Consider the following 20,624-nt stretch of genomic DNA (forward strand, 5'->3'; position numbering starts at 1 on the left):
AATATTTCGGATAAGGCAAATAGATAAATAAAAAAAAAAAACAAAATACTGAGATATTGTACCTATAAAAGCAAGGCATTTATTTTTTCTTTTTTCAGTTTCAAATAGGGTAAAGGCTATGCTTACTTTATTTTTAACAAAGTAAGCCTTACTTTGTGTGTTTTCACCATTGGATTAATTTTCTAATCCATCATCCAATGGTGAAAACACACAAAGTAATAGTACTTTGTCAAAAACAAAGTAACCATAGAAGACACAATACATAAATGTTCTGTACAAGGGTTTTATAATTGTTCTACAATATTTATAGGGAAAGTGATTTTACTTTTCTGTTAGCATTTTGTTTAAAGTAGGCAAAGTACGAAAAAAAAAACCCCGTGGTTTGTCTTATTTACAAATAGAAGTCCATGGTCTAAAAGTTTGCAAATAGAAATATGTGATATACTTTTTTTACAAAACAAAGTATTTAGAATTAAATTTTTAAGTAATTGATGACAATAAAAGCATTTTTTTTTATTTTTTTCAATTACATTTATATATTGACAAAACACATATTCAAAATCAAATTTCAACCGTGTAAATGAACTTATATATCAATTTAGTTCATAAACTGTTAGATTAGTAAAAAAACGTAAAATTCCACCATATTATTTATTGTTTCAATTTAGGAAATTGTTTTTTCGGTGGTTGTGTTTTGCTGATATATAAGAATAATTTTTTTTTAAGATAAAAATGTCTTTAAATGTAATAAGAACTTAACTGTGTAATTATAATACTTTGTTTTGTAAATAAAACATACCACAGACTTTTATTTGTAAATTTTTAAACCACATATCTTTGTTTACAAATTGGGCAAACCACATGTATTTTTTTCGCACTTTTCTTTTTAAAGTATTCTTATTATGTTAAATAATAATTTAAATTATATCTAATTAAATGTATTATTACTTTTAATATATTTTAATAATTATAGTTTATAAAATAAGAATGTAGAATGTGCTTCAAAAAAAGAATGTATTTTTAGGATTTTTGAATTAGGCTTTAGAAATTTTAAATTAAAATAAAAAACTATACTTATTTATTATATATCGAAAATAGAGACATTTTGAAACTTATAATTTTGATAATATGATTTAATTGTGGTATTATAACTAATTATGGATTTCATATAAAACCCCAAAATATGGTAGATGGGCCTGGTCCATTAGTAGAACAATTTGGGCCTAAATCTCAGCCTAATATGATCACTCATATTACCCACGTCTCTTTCACGATTCGAAGTTCATAAACCAAAAATCGTTAGCCTTTGCATTTCCTTGGGTTTATTATCTTCATTTCTCGGACTCCCAAGCCAGGGGTACTGACAGATAGGAATGGTATTCACTGCTTCTCTCCATTTCTCACCTTCTCTTTCTCCCCATACCGAACCCTCATCTTCGTCTTCATCTTCTCAATGGTTCAACTCCTCTCTTTTCATGGGAACTCCCCTTTCCTTTTCTCCAACTCGAACAAATGGTAAACTTACTGAGCTTCGCCCCCATGTGTAATATTTATACCGTCTTTGATTATATCTTCAATTCAGATAAACAACTTACAAGGACACTTGTCGTCTTCTCGAAGAGGTTATCAGGTTTGGAGGAGGCTATGAGAATCAGAAGGTACTTTAATGGAAGTTGAAATGGCGGTTCTTCTTTCTTAAATTGATTTTTTTTTTTTTTTTTGTTATTATATAGACAACGTGAGCTTCAAAGTAATGTCAAGCTTCGTAAAAGACCGCCTTTGAGGCGAGGAAGAGTATCGCCTCGACTTCCAGTTCCTGATCATATACCTAAACCACCTTACGTAGCTTCCAATATCTTGCCGGAGCTCTCGAGTGAGCATCAGTTTCATGATTCTGACGGCATTGTTCAAATGAGGGCTGCTTGTGAGCTTGCAGCTCGCGTTTTGGAGTCTGCAGGGAAATTGGTTAGGGTACGTGTTCGTCTCATTTGTCCTCTGTTATTTAGATTTTATGTGCTTTCAATTCGTTGTCGTGACTTAAATTTGTACATTGATGCCTGGTATGCATTGGATGAACTCTGTTTTCTATAAAGACGGGAACTCGGTTATGTTTGGTAGTTGTTTACTGCATAAATTATTTCATCCACGAGGTCCTATCAATTGTGTGTGCTTGTGTGAGGAAAGGGGGAGGAGGTGCTGACTACGGTTTTCTTTTGAAGCCCTTCCGAATCCATCTAGTGATTGATTGGTATCATAATCTAGTGTTAAGGTTTGTTATCTTCATGATTAAATGCTAACTTCCTCATGTGCTTTGAACTGCAGATAAGATGTACTCTGCAATTTCTATATCTTATTGGTCCATTAATTTTACAATTCGGTCCCTCTGTTGCATTTTATTTTGGATGGCTAGAACATCTGATGTTCTTGCTGTTGTTCAATGATTTGGTTGGATATGCTTAATACATTGCTTCAATTATTTTTAGGAAGTACTTTGAAATTAACAGATATTTGTTTATCAAGTCACAAGAGTGGAATAAGTAAATTAGTGTGCAATGAAGTCTTTGCAATCATTAACTATTAACCAGCAGTTCTTTGTCTTATAATATTGATGTTGTGTATCAGGATGCTTTTATGAAACTTTAATAAATACTCTTGCACCTTTTGCTTTGAAAAAGTTGTGTTGCTGAACCGTAGTCCGATATCTTTTCTTGGTTTTAGGCAGAATTTGGTTCATGTAGCTTTTGGGAATATGATTCACTAGACTTAGTTGACCCGTCTACAAAATTAGTTGGATTTTAAAACTTGAATGTTGCACTTATTCTGGTTTTTGTGCATCTTGCCCTTTTCACGTATTGCATATTTCCAAGACCCTTTACGGAATTCTCTTCCTTTACATTTTAAGGGAAGGTCTGGTAGATTACACTTTGCTTCTCCCACCAGAATATTTTCTGTAAATTTGTCTCTTATCGAATCATTTTGAGAATATTTTGTTGTTTTCCTCTTTATTTATTATTTTCTCTGGGAGTCTATTTGTTCTTACTTACTGTTGTGTGATAGCAAGAGCTGCTTAAGATTGTACTTTGAAATATTGTTTCTTTTCTAGCCATCAGTGACAACAAATGAGATTGACAGAGCAGTGCATGAGATGATCATTGAGGCTGGGGCTTATCCGTCACCTCTTGGATATGGAGGCTTTCCCAAGAGTGTCTGCACATCAGTAAATGAGTGCATGTGTCATGGCATACCTGATTCTCGTCAGCTGCAGGTCATTCAATCTCTGCTTGTATGACATACATGCTCATGGTCACTAACTATTGTCTCCCTGCAGGATGGCGACATAATTAACATCGATGTGACAGTCTACTTAAATGTATGTTCCTGATCTATCAATTTTTCGTTTAATTTTTCTTATTTACTGTTTGATAAAACTAAAAATTAAGTGCTGAAAAAATAACTACTGAATTTTAAGTGCTGAATATTACAAGTGCCGAAAGTGTTGAATGATGTAACTTTTATAAAAATATTATGTGATAATCTTTAACTTAAAATGTTAAGTTAAATATTTTGACTTATCAAAATAAGTAATTTTTAACTTAATTAACCAATTTAAGTGGTGGAGAAAAAACCGTTATCAAACGCACTTAAATTAAATAAGTACTTAACATTTTAATTTAAGTGATTAAGTGTGTTATCAAACAAGGCATTAGATATTTGGTTATTAGTTCCCTTATGCATCAGAAAGTTTAAGATTATCCTTTTTGTTGAGATTCATCTATTCAAATTGTCTCATATGTCAGTCATATTATATTCATCCTTTCTTATTGATTTGTGTACATTTTACTCCATACATTTTGCTCCTCAATTGCAACTAAGTGCCTTTTAAAATACTGCAGCATCTGGTCATGTTCGTGTATGCAGTAAGATAATATGTTACATTGCTTTAGAGTATTCCCGCAGGCAAAAAGTAATGGATGCTAATCAAATCTTCATAGCTATTAAAGGCGCGGCTTTGGCTCATGGCGCACCAGGCGCTGGCATTAGCGCCTTAACATCCCCAATGGCAGGTGCAACTTCTGTGGCGTGTGCCTGGTGTGCCAAGGGGCAGTTTTAGGGTTTTTTACAGTTTTTTTTTTTATTTATTTTTATTTTTAAAGTAGGGTTTTTTTTTTCACGGTTATCATATATGATACACGTGTTGAATAAATTGTGATCTGATCCGAGGGTCCCAAATGAGCAAAAACAAAAAACAAATATTAAAAAGGAAGATATTATACACTGCATGTTTGAATTAATTAGAAGAGGAAGAGACAGTTAGGAGAAGAAGAGACAGTTTTATTAGAGTGGAAGAAGTTTAGTACAACAGAAACACAGAAAATGAATTCAAACAAAAACACAAGCAGCTAAAGGTAATTTGAATTCAACAGATACTCTTCTTTTTATTTTTCGCTTTCTTCTATTATCTTTCTGTTCTGGATTCCTTTTTCTGCAATAAACTTCTGAATTTCATAATAAAACTCCTTTTTCTCTGTTACTTTGTTTTATATTTTCCTTTTTGGTTTCATTTCTTTCTTCTGCAATAAAAGGCTTCTTTACTCTGTTTTATATTTTTCTTTCTGGTTTCGTTTTTCTTCTTCTGAATTTCATAATAAAACTCTCCTATTATCTTTCTTGTTTCGTTTCTTTCTTCTACAATAAGTTTCTTTCTATTCATCTTGAATCATTCGTAAATAATAAAACTCTTCTTTCTCTGTCTGTTAAAGTTTATATTTTCTTTTTTCTTCTATGCTCTTTCTGGTTTCTTTGTTACTTTATTTTATATTTTTCCTTTTCTATTATCTTTCTGGTTTCCTTTCTTCTGCAATAAACTTCTTTCTATTCTTTTTCGAGTCATTCATAAATAATACTCTTCTTTTGTTACAGTTTTATATTTTCCTTTTCTTCTATGAATTGAATCATGGCTGCTGCTGCTACTACTGCTACTACTACTACTACTACTGGAACATCTACTAACCCAAGATTGAGTGAGAATAACAAAAAGCCATGTTGGAAATGCATCCAATTGGCAAACCCGAACACTATATAAGAATGATCTTAGGTGTAATTTTTGTGACGAAGTCAACAAAGGTGGCATAACTCGAGCCAAACAACACATTGTTGGAGGATTCAGGAAATGTCCACCTCGTGTGCATTCAGAAATTGCATCTAGCTTTGAAAAAGTAGCAGTTTCAAATTTTGTGGATGTAAACATAGTTGTGAAAGTCGAAAGGCGAGCCGAGGCTATAAGGGCAAAATATCACCTCGAGGTTTGGCGACCGCACGTTAGGCGACAAATAAATTAGAAAAACTCAAAAAATAAAACCATAACTCAAATTGACTAGTTTAACTTCTAAAGTTGTAAGACAAAATAAAACTTCTAGTCTAATACTAAGATACTAACTCCTAATAACTTCTAGTCTAGATCTGAATTCCCGTCTCTACCTCTTGCACATACTTCCAACACGGATCCGTTCTTGTTATCGCTTTCGATGTATTAGAATTACTAATACTTATGTCCAAAAGCCTGCAAAATCAGACCCTTGTAAGCTACTATTTCATACACTTTCATACATTTTCACAAACTTCCATACAATTTCAAACACTTTAGCATGAACTTCAAAGTTCACACAAACTTTCATACAATTTCAAACACTTTAGCATTAACGAAGTGTCTGCGATCGATCGTCGGTGCTGTTGGGTGGGCGTGGGGGAGATTGACAGAACAGGAAGTTTCAGTCGAACACTTAAGGAGAGAGGAATTACCTATTCGATCGGCAGAAGATGAACAAAGTGTCTGTCTCATATTTTTGTAAAAAATCCCCAAATTACTGCTTAAGTGGAGAAGGTGACCGCCTCTCGCCTCAGATTGCCTCTCGCTGCATTAGGTGTACATACTTTGGTGATGATGAAGAAGAACATTATATTGGTTTGCAACCAAGCTCACAAGTAATATCAATCATTTGGATTTGTATTTTACACCTAATGCAGAAAAGGTGGCGAAAAGTAGAAAGGATGCAAAGTTGAAGTAAGCAACCATAAATGATGCTTGCAAAAAAGAATTGCAAGAAAAAGCATGTTTGGAAATTGCTCGATGGATGTATGATGTGCAATCCCATTTAAAATTGTCAATTACCCAACCTTTCGTGTTATGGTTGAGGCAATAGGGCAAATGGTATTGATACGAAAGCACCAAGTTTGAATGAAGTCCAAGTTCCTTTTTTTAGATAAGGTTGTTGCGGAAGTGAAAGATTCAATGAAGCCTTATGAAGCTGAATGGGACAAATATGGATGTTCCATAATGGACGAATAAGAGAAGTAGGACTTTGATAAACTTCTTGGTGAATTCTCCTATTGGAACAATTTTTTTTTTTGTGGACTCAATTGATGCTTCAGAACAACCAAAACTGGAGAGATGATGCTTTCATTGCTTGATGAAGTGGTGGAACGTGTTGGAGAGAAAAATGTTGTTCAAATCGTCACTAATAGTGCAACTAACAATGTCAAGGCACGTTAGTTCGGAATTGTAATTTAAATTTGTTCTTATTTTTTTTTATCATTTTAGTAATCTTTGTTCTATAGTTTAGTAACTTTTACTTATGTTTGCTTTTCTTTTATAGGTAAAGTTTTGATAAAAGTTAGATATCATGAATAATTACCATGAGATTTTGTGTGGCGGTGCCTAATAGCGAAAGGAGTTCCAAACAACTCTTATGAATTGTGATATAAGCTTGATTCACTCATTATTTTGTGTGTAGATCAAGGTTAGGAACCAACATCATTAGATATTCAAATAATCCACCACATACCTCTTTATCTTTAAGAATTTTACTAGAATTTGAGTAGAAGAATTTGACATTAAGATAATGGCCAGCAACATACAAGGGTTGATGAAGTTGGTATTCTCATATTCTATCTATAATCTCAAAGACTTCCTTGTACTTATTGTCTTTCTTATTAAGGATGCTTCAATAGCTTCTTTATCCATATCCATTGCTGCTTCATAAATATCTCCCATTACTGGCCTTTTCTCACCATCAACCAATCTAAGAACACGAACTAAATGACCAAATATCTTCAAGATATACACAATACTAGTCCAAAAGTTGTCATTCAACACAGCTACCTATAAAATCAGATCAATGCAATGGGCAACACAAAAAGTCCAATATAAATTCGGTCTTTTTCTCATCAGACCTTTACTTATAAAAGAAAAGCGTACATAAGTAAAAGTTACTAAACTATAGAACATAAGTAAATGACGATTTGAACAACATTTTTCTCTCCAACACGTTCCACCACTTTATCAAGCATCATCTCTCCCATCTTTGATTGTTTTGAAGCATCAATGGACTCCAGAAAAACCCGTTCTACTAGGAGAATTCACCAAGAAGTTTATCAAAGTCTTACTTCTCTTATCTGTCCAACCATCTGCCATTATGGAACATCCACATTTGTCCCATTCAGCTTCATTGAATCTTTCACTCCATCAACAACCTTATTTAGAAAAAGGAACCCGAACTTCATGGAAACTTGGTGCTTTCACAACAATACCATATTGCCCTATTGTCTCAACCATAACACGAAAGCTTGGGTAATTGACAACATCATACATCCATCGAGCAATTTCCGAACTTGCTCTTTCTCGCAATTCTTTTTTTGCAAGTATCATTTATGGTTGCTTGCTTCAACTTTGCATCCTTTCTACTTTTCACCAATTATTATTATTATTATTATTATTATTTTTTGCATTATTTGTGAAATACAAATCCAACCAACCCTTTTGTCTTGGCCTTTTTGTTGGCTGCCTATGACTAATTTGTGAGTTTGGTTGCAAATCTATATCTTCTTCATCGTCACCAAAAGTATCTACATCCATAAAATATGGAATTGCTACTTTTTCAAGGCTAGATGCACGCCATGCATTGTGCAATCTCAAAATGCACACGAGGTGGATATTTCCTACAAATTTTTTAATTTCTGAATCCTTCAACAGCGTGCTGTTAAAAAATACACATAAGATCATTCTTATTTTTAGTGTTCGGGTTTGCCAATTGAACGTATTTTCAACGTGGATCTTTATTATTCTCATTCAATCTTGGATTAGTAGATGTTCCAGCAGTAGCCATGATTCAATATCTAAAAGAAAAAAAACAAATGAACATAGAAAGAGAAGATGTTTATTATTATGAATGATTCAATTCATAGAAAAAAAGGAAAATATAAAACTGCAACATAGAGTTTTATTATTTGTGAATGCTTCAAAAAGAATGGAAAGTTTGTTGCAGAAGAAACGAAACTAGAAAGATGATAGAAAATATAAAACAGAGAAACTGGAAAGCTAATAGAAGAAAAAGGAAAATATAAAACTGTAATGGACAGGGTAAGAAAGGTTTTAACTATGGTTTGATGATGGTTTAGATGAGGAGTGTGATAGTGATGATGATGATGAGTGATGAATTTGGAGGGTTTTTTTGGTATGAGGAGTAGAACTCAGGATTTAGTATTCAATTTTAGCTTTCTAATATGGGGTTTATTTTACTTTTTAAAATTTATTTATGCTTAAGGATATTTAATTTTATGCTTGAGTGATCATATGCATTTTAAAATTTATCTATTGCATTTTTATGTTAGTTATATAACTTTTGCTTTTGTAAGTGCGCCTTGTCTCGCTATGGCGCGTGCCATCGCCATGCACCAAGGCTCCAGGACCCCTACCGCCTTAGTGCGCCATGTGCCTTTAATAACTATGCAGATCTTTTAAAATGCGATGTTTGCAGACACATGTTCACACTCTTTTTAATCTTTATATCCTTAAAAAAAAAAATGAAACCAACCAATATTTAAGAGGGGAAAAAATTCATTTCGTGGAAGACATGAATCTATATGCAGTCAAAATGAGTGCAATTGGAATGCTCCACGGATAAATTGATAGTTTTTTATTGGGTGGGTTGGGGTTTGCTGAAGGGGGGGTGTTATATCAAAGTATCGCTCTTTGTTGCATTTTTGGCTCCCACAAGTGAATGAAAAATGTTGTATTTTCTTGTCTTGGTTTGCATTTGAACTTATAAAAATTGTTGTCTTTTTGGGAATTTGGCTGCTGAGAAGGGGAATGTCTTGCTATAAAGATTATGTAGGAAAAAAGGCTTAATACATCTGTTGCCCCTTGTACTTGGCCCAAAACTTCAACTGCCCCCTAAATTTTAAAAAGTTTCAATAGAATTTGTTGGATGCAGAAAATGAGAGACATGCTTCGCCATGTGACAAAGTGCTCACCCCATGTCAAAAAGAAAATGTCAAATAGACAAATACTTATGAACTTTTGAAATGCAATTGGGCCAAGTAAATGTATCAAGCCTAGGTAAAAACTTGTTTCATGCATTTTAATATATATATATATATATATGTTGCAATTTATTTATGTTGCCACATATGATAAAGATAAAATTATTGAACTTAAATATCATCATGGATAACACAAAACGATGAATACTAGCATCATTCATTCCTTATATAGTGTTAATCTAATGCTAGAAGGTCTATGCGAATAAGACTCCATTTTACTGAACCTTTTTTTAGAACGGGGAGTTGCTATTTAAGTATCTTTCTGCACTTTCTGCATTATAAGAATTGCAAGATGATTATTTTTGTTTTATTTATTTATTTTAGACAATCATGTTACTTTACTGCATGTACTTTATTTTCATTCTTCTCTAGAAGTATCATTTCTTTGGTGTTCATGTAGACTTAGTACTGGAAAGAAATTACTCATGTAGATAATCTGAACTAATGTGGGATGTAATATTGAATTCAGTATCTATAAACAATATATGCATCATATAAACATAGTACATTATGAAATATAGCATTTTCAGTTTTAGGTATGCTGGAATATATGAAGAATGCGTGTGTTAAATCTCTATGACCATATGCTTCTTTTTGACCTTAGGGATATCATGGACTGGAAAGAAATTACTCACGTAGATAATCTGAACTAATGTGGGACGTAATATTGAATTCAGTATCTATAAACAATATATGCATCATATAAACATAGTACATTATGAAATATAGCATTTTCAGTTTTAGGTATGCTGGAATATATGAAGAATGCGTGTGTTAAATCTCTATGACCATATGCTTCTTTTTGACCTTAGGGATATCATGGTGACACATCCAAGACATTTCTCTGTGGAGATGTTAGTGATTCTCTTAAGCGTCTTGTGAAGGTAAACTATAGCTAGTATGAGTAAGTGAATGGAGCTCTATTTTTTGGTTCTTATTTTTCATCCTTATTGGAGATAAGAATAGTGAAGTATTGTTTCTTCCTTTACGGCAAATATATTGCCAATTTCTGGCTTAATGATTACCTTTTGTGGCAGGTGACTGAAGAGTGCATGGAAAAAGGAATAGCTGTTTGCAAGGATGGTGCTAGTTTTAAGAAAATAGGCAAGAGAATCAGGTAATCCCTTTCTTTCGGTTATGATGATTTGCAACTTGGATGCAAGGCAATTTTACTATAGTTGAGGGAGTATGTCACAATTTTGTCACTCTTTAAGAATCTCTAAGGAGGATATTAGGAGTTGATTAAGCTGACATTTCTCCTTATTTGAAGTTTTCATCCCATTATTAGTTAGGACTTGTGATATATATATAACAGAATTTAAGAGCTACATCGCTTGTATAAACTATGCAGTGCTCTTATGAGTGTGGTCTTGGCTGTTGGCCTCTATAATTATGCAAACTAGTAGTAGTTTTGACCTCACTAGAATTAGTTATTATTCTTATTTGCTTACGAATCATATCATCCCTGTTTGCATCACTTAGAATCTTACTGAGTAATAATTAGTTTCCTGAAGAGCCTTTAATTTTTTAATTTTTTTTTTACCATGTTAGTATATCTAGTCAAATCAGAAGAAATTGTGTAACAATCCTCTCATGGCAAGGAAGCATGTAGGGTTTTTTTTCTAGAGTTCAAATTTTCTTTTGATGTCTTATGCTAAATTGCATAATCAATGATGTGGCTTAATCAATGCTGCATATCATTCTTTCAGAAGGAAATAGCCAATTGCCTCGGTTTGTGATAGAGAATGGGCTTATGCTGGTCATCTATTGGATCACAATAGCCATGAGCCTGCGTTGTGACACAATTATTCTAGAACGAAGGAGGTTGTGGAAAGTTGGTTATTATCTGCTGGCAGGGGTAGTGAGCTGTAAGGGTATTTCAGGTATACATGTTGGTATTTCTAGGAGAGGGAGAGGAAAGATATCAAGATTTATGTTATTTGGGTCTTTTGAGTTGGGCTATATCAAGATTTATGTTATTTGGATCTTTGATTCCTGTGGGATTAGGTTCATGTAAATTCATTTTATCATTGTTCTTTTCGTTGCTGTTTGTAATTGTTTTCTATTCCCTAATCTTTCTCTTTGCTTAGGAATGTCTCTAGCAATATACTACGATATTCCTTCTGTTCCCAGTGTGCTCTCTTGGTTTCTTTCTATCAGTTTGTCTGAAGTTTCATTGAAATTCTGGAATGTGCTTTTTATGAACATGATGCGATTACTATGGCTGTCTCAGTGAGCATGCTGAAAAATATGGCTATGGTGTAGTGGAGCGTTTTGTTGGGCATGGAGTTGGGACAGTTTTTCACTCTGAACCAATAATAGTGCATCACCGTAAGTATTCTTTTGATTCTAATATTTGTTCTTTTTATTTTTTAATTTTCTGTTTTTGAACGTTAGAATTCTGAGATTGTCCGATGTGCATAACTGCTACAGTAACCATCTGAATCTGAACTGAGTTGTCTGTATGTCTCATAGTGATTCTTGGAATTAAATTGGCAAGGGAAGGCTTGCCCCCAATACACCCTTGTGGTGGGACCCCTCCCCGGACCCTCGCTCAGCGGGGACGCGTAATGCGACCGGGCCGCCCTTTTTTTTTTTTAGTGCATTAACAGTAGATCAATATGTAATCTTTTATTAAAAGAAAAAACAAGAAAAGAAGATCAAGATGTAATCTCAAATCAATTAAATTAAGCTTCAATCCTTTATTATATGAACCCAGTTTCAACATCTACTTTGATTCTTTTTCATTGTTGAGCCATTTTAAAGCTCTAAAAAGTTTCTCTCCCATTTGGAAAATTTATGGGTTATTTTCCATTTGATATTTATTTTGATATTCGATTTGAATTATTGCCAACGATATTGAAAGGGAATCCAAAGTTCAATATGAAGCTATAGATTTCTTTTCTGTCTAGAGAGCTTCCTAATACTGCTTGCTGAGAGTTGTTTTGATAAGCTACTGGATATGGGTTGATTGTCATTCTAAAACACCTTTCGATGTTGTCACTAATATAATACTTTGACAGGGAATGAGATGCCTGGAAAAATGGTTGAAGGTCAAACGTTTACCATTGGTGAGTTCAGTTCTTTTGATTGGAATCATTTTCTTAATATCCAAAGCAAAATGGTCTTGGTGCTACCATATTATTATTATATATGAATGTATAATTTTGTAAAAATCATTTGGATATTTTCACTGCAGAACCTATTCTTACAATGGGAAGTATCGAGTGTGTAACATGGCCTGATAACTGGACAACTTTGACATCTGATGGAAGCCCTGCTGCACAGTTTGAACATACTATTTTAATTACCAGAACTGGTGCCGATATTTTGACAAAATGTTAGAATAGTGTTCATTAGTAAAGGTGTAATCCATGCTCCGTTAATTCAAATGGTTTCCAGTAACTTTTAAATTATTCAAGATTGGTAAAATTGCAATCAGTAATGTCGTTATTTTCCTAGAATTTGAAAAGGATTATCCCACTCAACTGATGGCTGGACAAGTACTGTTCAATGTGGACGGTATCTGTTTGGTTATTGCTTTGCAAATCTCAAAATATCAACTTAATGGTCTTCTAAACTTCCCTACCCCCTCTCAAAAAAAAAAAAAAAAAACTTCCCTACCCTTTGCGTCCGTGCACATTCAAGGATGGTGACAGCACCACTCGCAGTATCAAGAGAATTAAAGACTTTGTACGTTTCACAAGCCAAACTTATAATCTGGCCAATCAATTAGGCCTCCTTACTCTTTGCGTCCGTGCGTAGAACGGTAAGGATTTTATATGTTCTACAAACCAAATCTATAAATAAGAGAATCCTATCTTATGGTAAAGGATCGAATTTCTCTCTCCACTCCCTCTACAAACATTATCATATTGCCCTTAGCGTCCGTGCGTAGAACGGTAAGGATTTTATATGTTCTACAAACCAAATCTATAAATAAGGGAATCCTATCTCATGGTAAAGGATCTAATTTCTCTCTCCACTCTCTCTACAAACAACAAACATTATCATCTTGCTCTTATTAGATACTAACTTACTGTTGGAGTGTATTTTGGACCGTTTTAACAGAAGACTCCTAGATCCCAACTTCTCATCACATATAACAAAAGGAGCAAATTAATTTCAAATATCCAAGATCTTGGTTTTTTTTTTTCATTTTTAAATTATCAATAGTAAATATAACATCAAATAAGTAATTCAATTTCAAATTTCTAAAATAGTGTTTTTGATATATAGATGGGTTCACTTTTAGTGGGTGTTACCTATCCATGGATAATGACGGAACTAGGAATTATTTTGTTTTGTTTTTTTTTTTTTTTGGAGGGGGGGGTAAAACTTAATCGTCTTTGTGTGTTGGTTAAAACATTTGATCCATGTGAAAAAAGTAAATATATTTAATTTTATGCAAGTTAAATGCTAATTTTTTAAAAATTATAACATTTTTTATTTAGAAAAAAGATATATTTTTTTAAATTTTTAGTTATCATTTTTTTTTAATATAATGCTCATATAATGTGATGGAATGTTTTATTGTTTAAAATGCTAAATGGCATGTAATAATTAGCGAAAACTTAACCTTTTTTATATATTATGTTGAAATGTGTTTTAACATTTTTGTTTTGAAGCATGGCTGACAGTACATATATAAACACAATATTTTTCACATGGATCTTGATGACTATGTGAATTTGGTCATTCACCGTTAGATGTTGGCTGATTAAATCTAAGCCTTAGGATGCTTTGAATTTTTACCTTAGGATTTTAATTAGCCTACATCTAACGGTGAATGACCAAATCCACCGTGGTCATTAGAGTCCATGTGAAAAATACTGAATATAAACATTAGTAGTTGAGAGGTGGAGATCCATTATCAACCATCACACATCACGTGGGTGAACAAAAATAATTGATGTAGATGGTGTAAATTTACTTTTAAAAAAAAATATCTATAGTTATGTCAAGTTATAATTTTAAATTATATCAAATTAATAAAATCATTATTTTTAATCTGTTTTAAGAATTAGACTATATAAATTAGAGGTATAAAATATATTATCTAGTGTTTAGGATTTATGAATTGGAGTTTAATTTTTTTTTTTTTTTAAATTAGAGTGTAAAAGCCTACTTTATTTGTTATATATAAAAAATAATGACATATTCAAAATTAAACTTAATAATCTGATTTAATTATAGTTTTATAGTTTTTTTTTTGAAACAAACAAAAACTTTTATTAACTTAAATCAGAAGATAACACTTCAATAATAAACGGTGGTGGACATGCCCACTCATCATGAACAGAACTAGAAGTAACAGCTTTAGCAAGGCTATGGGCTGCTAAATTCGCTGAACGTTTAATAAAAGAGATCGAACAGGAGTTCAAATCTCGCAACAAATCACAACACTCACATATCACATCAGATAAATAAGATAATTGACTTTTTTGGAGCTGAATAGCCTGTACCACCATTAGGCAGTCAGACTGAACTTCAACATGGCTTAGGTTATAATTCTTGATCCATGATAGCGCTTCGCGGATTGCCATTGCCTCAGCCAAAGGTGGATCCGTAATCTTAGCAAGGTAACCCATGCTAGCCGCAAAGCATCTCCCCTGATAGTCGCGTAAAAGGAAGCCAAAGGAGCAGAAATTATTTAACCCATTTACCCCTGCATCGACATTACAGATGTAGCAGCCTGCAACCGGTTTCTTCCATTTACACAAAGCACCCGTGTATTGATTTTGTTGATCTGGGTGATGTATTTGCGCTGCCTCCCAAACCGTCAGTTCAGCAGTGGCGGTCTGAAATATTTCCTCAGGCGATCGAAATTTATCATTCCAAGCTTTTTCGTTTCGTACCCTCCATAGTTGCCAACAGATCATTGCAATAAGGTTACAATCCATCGTCACATCACCAATGATATTTATAAACCAGTGGATAAAATTCGTGATTAGATCCAACCGATTGTCTTTGAACACTAATTTCCATACCTGAGCAGCTCGAGGACACCCTATGAACACGTGAAACTCGTTTTCCCCGAAAGCTCCGCACACCGGACAATAGTTAGGAAGCGAGCTATGACGAATTGCAAGATTATTCAAAGTTGGCAGACAGTTGGTAAAAATTCGCCATAAACAGTTCTTGACTTTCGGGGCAACCTTCAAATTCCATATCAGCTTCCAATTTATTCCGTTCGGATTTATTTGATTCGACGGTGTCAGTCCCCTTGCCCGAAAATATCCGCTCCTAACTGTATAAGCACCAGATTTATCAGATGGCCAAAACCAACCATCTTCAACACACGTACGCCTGACCGGTATGGAATAAATGAGTTTGGCATCCCGTGGGAAAAACGAGCTGTTAATAACCTCCTGCTTCCAATTTCCTTGATCATCCATAAGGTCTTTGACAAGTCCTGAGGGCAAAGTCGTTACAACCGAGCTTATTGGAAAAGGGTTCTGATCGTCCGGCAGCCAAGGGCTGTTCCAAATGGAACTAGATTCTCCATTGCCAATTTTCCTCCTCAATCCGTCGATCAAGATCCCTCAACCCGCAATGATGCTGCGCCACACGAAGGAAGGGTTGTGCCCCAGGGTAGCCTGTAAAAAATCAACATTAGGAAAATACCTTGCTTTTAGAGTTCTTGCTATTAGAGAATCCGGATTCATAACAAGGTGCCAACTTTGTTTTGCTAGAAGAGCGAGATTAAAATTATGAATGTCCTGGAAGCCCAATCCTCCGTTAGCTTTCGGCCAACAAAGTTTATCCCAAGCTTTCCAGTGGATTCCATTTGAAGTTGAGGAGGATGAATTCCACCAGAACCTATTCAGCATATTGTTAATATCGTTACAGAATTCCATAGGCATGAGGAATATGCTCATGATATAAGTTGGAATAGATTGCAACACAGCTTTGATGAGGATTTCCTTCCCAGCACGGGATAAATATTTCTCCTTCCAATTATTGATCCGCTTCCAAATTCTATCTTTTAAGAAACTGAATGCTTGCATCTTACTTCTTCCAACAACAATCGGTGCCCCCAAATAGAATCCCATATCCTCAACTTCAGCAACCCCAAGTTCGTTGCATACATCTGACCTATCTTCAATTGACGAATTGCCGCTAAAAAATACCGAAGACTTTTGGAAGTTCATGCACTGACCCGAAGCTTGTTCATAGCACCTTAAACAGTCTTGAACCACCCTTGCCTCTCTCTTATTGGCTCGGAAAAACAGATAGCTGTCATCTGCAAAGAATAAGTGAGATTTTTGGGGCATTTCTAGCTACTTGAGCACCATGAATTAAACTGGCATATTCCTTAGCTGATAATAATGCAGATAATCCTTCAGCACAAATTAAGAATAAGAAAGGAGATAAAGGGTCTCCTTGCCTCAGTCCCCGTTTAGGAATAATAGGTCCAATCTCTCTGCCTTCCTGCACTATTTTATATGAGACAGTAGATACCGTCATCATAATCCATTCTATCCATCTTCTGTTAAACCCCATCTTGACAAGCATATTCTCCAGAAAGCCCCATTCAATACGATCGTATGCTTTACTCATGTCTAACTTCATAGCAGCGGTCCCGTGTTTCCCTTGTCTTAGCCCTCTTAACTTATGAATTGTTTCATATGCCACTATAATGTTGTCAGATATAGATCTTCCTGCAATAAATGCACTCTGAGTTGTAGAAATTATAGATGGGAGGATTACCTTGAGACGGTTAGCCAGCATTTTTGACAGAATCTTAAATAATACATTGCAAAGTGCAATCGGGCGTAGATCAGAGACAAATTCAGGCTTGCTGATTTTTGGAATGAGCACGATCAGAGTGTCGTTAAGCGTCGGTGGAAGCCTATTAGCTCGGAGAATAGAGAAGCATGCTTCACATACATCATGTCCCACAATGTTCCAAAAGTGCTGAAAAAAGGCCGGATTGAGCCCGTCAGGTCCCGGACTTTTGTCCAGATGCATTGAAAAGCAAGCACTTTTAACTTCTTCCCTAGAAAACGTATGAGACAATAATTCGTTTTCCTCCGGAGAGACCCTGGATCGAACATACGGTAGTAAAGAAGAATCATTGTTGCCCGTACTGGTGAAAATTCCATTGAAATACTCGAACAGTATATCGTCCATCCCATTGCATTTTGTGCGCCATATCCCATTAGAGTCCTTCAGTGTCGAGAAACTGTTTCTTTTCCTTCTGTCAGATGCGTATGCATGAAAATACTGGGAATTTGCATCTCCGTCCCTCATCCAGAGCAACTTAGCTCTTTGCTTCCAAAAGTCATCCTGTTTTTTTAAAGTTGATAAATACGCATGTGAAGCTTGCTTATATCTCTCCATACCATATACATCCCTCCTACCTTTATGGACTTGCATCTGGGTCCTGTAATATCCAAGGATTGCTTGAAATTCGATTCCAGCAAGGAGCTCCACCCCTTAAGAGCCTCAGTACAGGTCGCACTTTTATCCGATATCGAACTACTCGACTCAGACATCCATGCCTGATGTACAACTGCTGCGCAATTAGACACCCGGAGCCAGGCATTCTCGAATCGGAAATGTTTAATCCCAGAACAACGAAGCCACATTTTACACTCTAGAAAGATAGCCGAGTGATCAGAAGACACAGTTGCAAGGTTCCGGATTCTAGAGTCAGCAAACAATTCTTTCCACTTTGCGTTGACAAGAGCACGATCGAGAGTTTCTTCAATCCATCTATCCGTGCCGCGCCCGACTTCCCAGGTGAATGGATGACCGTCCATAGGGATGGACCTAAACCACTCGCTTCTACAGCTTCCTTAAATCCCTCAACAAGCCAATTAGGTTGACTTCTTCCCCCTCGTTTCTTACACAAACTCAGCACATCGTTAAAATCCCCGATACAACACCAGGCTAAACCATCTTGGTCTTTGAGGGATCGCAGCAAATCTCAAGAGGCCCTCCGTCGCTGTCTTTCTGGGAATCCATAGAAACCAGTAACACGATAAACTGGTATGTTTGGAAAAGTGATAAAAGCATTAATATGATTAAGAGATGAAGATTGTATGGTGACCGAATATTCTCTTTCCATAGTAAAGCAAGACCACCCCCATGACCAGGCCCATCGACAATAAAGTATCCACTATAACCAAGTTTTTTAGAAACTGTTATCACTTTCTCTTCTTTAATTATAGTTTCCATTAAAAAGTAACCATAGGCCTATGAACCCTAACCAGTAGAAACTGTTATCACTTTCTCTTCTTTAATTATAGTTTCCATTAAAAAGTAACCATAGGCCTATGAACCCTAACCAGATCCACAAGAACATTAACTTACAGTTCCAGCTTAGGATACTCATTGGTATGTTTGAGAATTACAATCAGAAAACGATCGAAAGATGGAAAATTCAAAAGATGGAAAAACACTCCACGCGGAGAGACATAAAATTAACAAGAACGATGGATTAGTGCAAAAAACTTGACACTGCAATTTCGAACCTAGGGTTTATAAACCAAGAGATTCAAATATAAATTTGAAAGGCCGACAACTTCTATATTTTTCCTCCTATCCGATCTCACTAATTACTGATTTTTAACTATTGTTGATGATCCAGAAAAGACCAAACATGGAGATCAGTATGAATGAAAATAGAGGATGCGCGACGCTAGGTTTTTCTTCTTTTTCCTGATAACATAGCTTATCCTATAACACAAAATTCAAAATTCACAAAGGCCGAAAACGCAAATTTTAAAACCACTTCACTCAAATACAAATCCAGATCTCCAGATCAAGAAGGAAGCAAAGAAAGACACCAATGAATAGGAGATGATGATTTGGCTGAGAGAGCGGCCATCATCGCCGCACTAATATAAGATTATGATTTGGATGAGAGAGCGGCTATCATCGTCTTATCCTATGTATATATTCTAATTTTATAGTTAGTTATGTTATTCGTGTAAAAAGTCCGACTAATGTTTAGAAAAATAAGTAAGGCCCACTGCAATAACTAAGACCACATATCCACTATCATCTCTATGAACCACTGCCCATTGGGCTAGGCAACACATAATCTCCTCCTCAAACAGTTCTCAGTTTGAGAAGAGAAGGAGAAAGAATAAGGCGGCTATTTTTTTTGAAAGGTAATGCAATTCATTTTTTAATTATTTTACTATAACTCATTTTTTCTCTTACAATAATTTCTTTTTAAAAATAAAAAACATTAATTTTGAAAATAAGTGTCTTTTAAAAAAAGTACATTTCAATTAATTTTTATGTCATGTGATACATCAACCAATTAAAAATTAATTATATATAATCATTTTCTCAGTATATAATCAATTAGTTAATTATTTATATAAAATTTTAGAGCAAAATATAATTTTAGATTTTAAAATATAAACTGTAAATCCTAATTTATAAAACTGAACTCTAAGATATGTGATATGTCATCAAACTGAACTCTAAATTATGATGGAAAATATTGCTCCAAAAAAAGGAAAATTTTTCTTTTGTTTCACCACTACATCAGTGCACTAGACTAATAATTTGATGACATGTAGCACATCAACCAATTAAAAATTAACATCGATAACTAATTAACTATATATTTTTAGTTAATTATTTAGATAAAATTCTTGACCTCAAAATATAAGTCCTAAACTCTAAAATATATCACATGTTATCAAATCAATGGCCTGACATACCACGTCGTACATGCGTCTAATGTATACTAAAATTTCTAGTCTCTATGATGATGAAAATACTATTAGAAAAAAATCCCCATGTTTTACCATGTCATCCGTGCATCGGGCTATTAATTTGATGATAGATAGCACACCAACCAATTAAAAAATTAACATGTGAAATTAATGAATCAAATATTGATATCATTGTTGAGCGATTTCCGCAAGTGCACGGTATACGCTTGTAGTAATAAAAGATATCGATCCCACAGGGAACGTTTTTTTTTAACAAAAACTTATTTTGAATCGGTTAAATTTACTTTTAGGTTTATAATATGGGAAAATCGTTTTAAATCGGTTTTGGTTTTGAAATTGCTATAATGAGAATTAGATTAGAATGTGAAGACGTTAGAAAGTATCTGATTAAAAATGAATTTGCAAAACAGGAACGTTTTAGTACTTTAAAAAAGTAAACAAGTATATTTGTTTGCATTAAGCAAAGAAAACAACTTTAAACTTTGTACGAATTATAAAGATGAAATAAATGACGGAACCTCTAATTAATAGGCTTTGAACGCG

At 34.3% G+C, this 20,624-nt stretch overlaps 1 protein-coding gene across 1 annotated transcript; it reads left to right on the forward strand.

Moving 5' to 3' along the window:
• Positions 1-1,303: 1,303 nt before the first annotated feature.
• Positions 1,304-12,819, forward strand: LOC136234764 (methionine aminopeptidase 1B, chloroplastic). Its single transcript, XM_066024236.1, has 10 exons — positions 1,304-1,515; positions 1,583-1,658; positions 1,734-1,971; positions 3,104-3,265; positions 3,329-3,370; positions 10,191-10,262; positions 10,416-10,495; positions 11,612-11,709; positions 12,402-12,449; positions 12,578-12,819. The coding sequence occupies exons 1-10, from the start codon at positions 1,374-1,376 to the stop codon at positions 12,721-12,723; spliced, it is 1,104 nt and encodes a 367-aa protein (XP_065880308.1). The 5' UTR covers positions 1,304-1,373; the 3' UTR covers positions 12,724-12,819.
• The last annotated feature ends 7,805 nt before the right edge of the window (positions 12,820-20,624 follow it).

The sequence above is a fragment of the Euphorbia lathyris genome, chromosome 1, assembly GCF_963576675.1.
Source record: "Euphorbia lathyris chromosome 1, ddEupLath1.1, whole genome shotgun sequence".
Lineage (NCBI taxonomy): Eukaryota > Viridiplantae > Streptophyta > Magnoliopsida > Malpighiales > Euphorbiaceae > Euphorbia > Euphorbia lathyris.

What these genes read in the sequence shown, in the direction of transcription:
- LOC136234764 (XM_066024236.1), top strand. Translation starts at nt 1,374, where the DNA reads ATGGTATTCACTGCTTCTCTCCATTTCTCACCTTCTCTTTCTCCCCAT. An exon ending in GAGGCTATGAGAATCAGAAG is followed by an intron (nt 1,659 to 1,733) that starts GTACTTTAATGG and finishes GTTATTATATAG; the next exon opens with ACAACGTGAGCTTCAAAGTA. An exon ending in AAAATAGGCAAGAGAATCAG is followed by an intron (nt 10,496 to 11,611) that starts GTAATCCCTTTC and finishes TGGCTGTCTCAG; the next exon opens with TGAGCATGCTGAAAAATATG.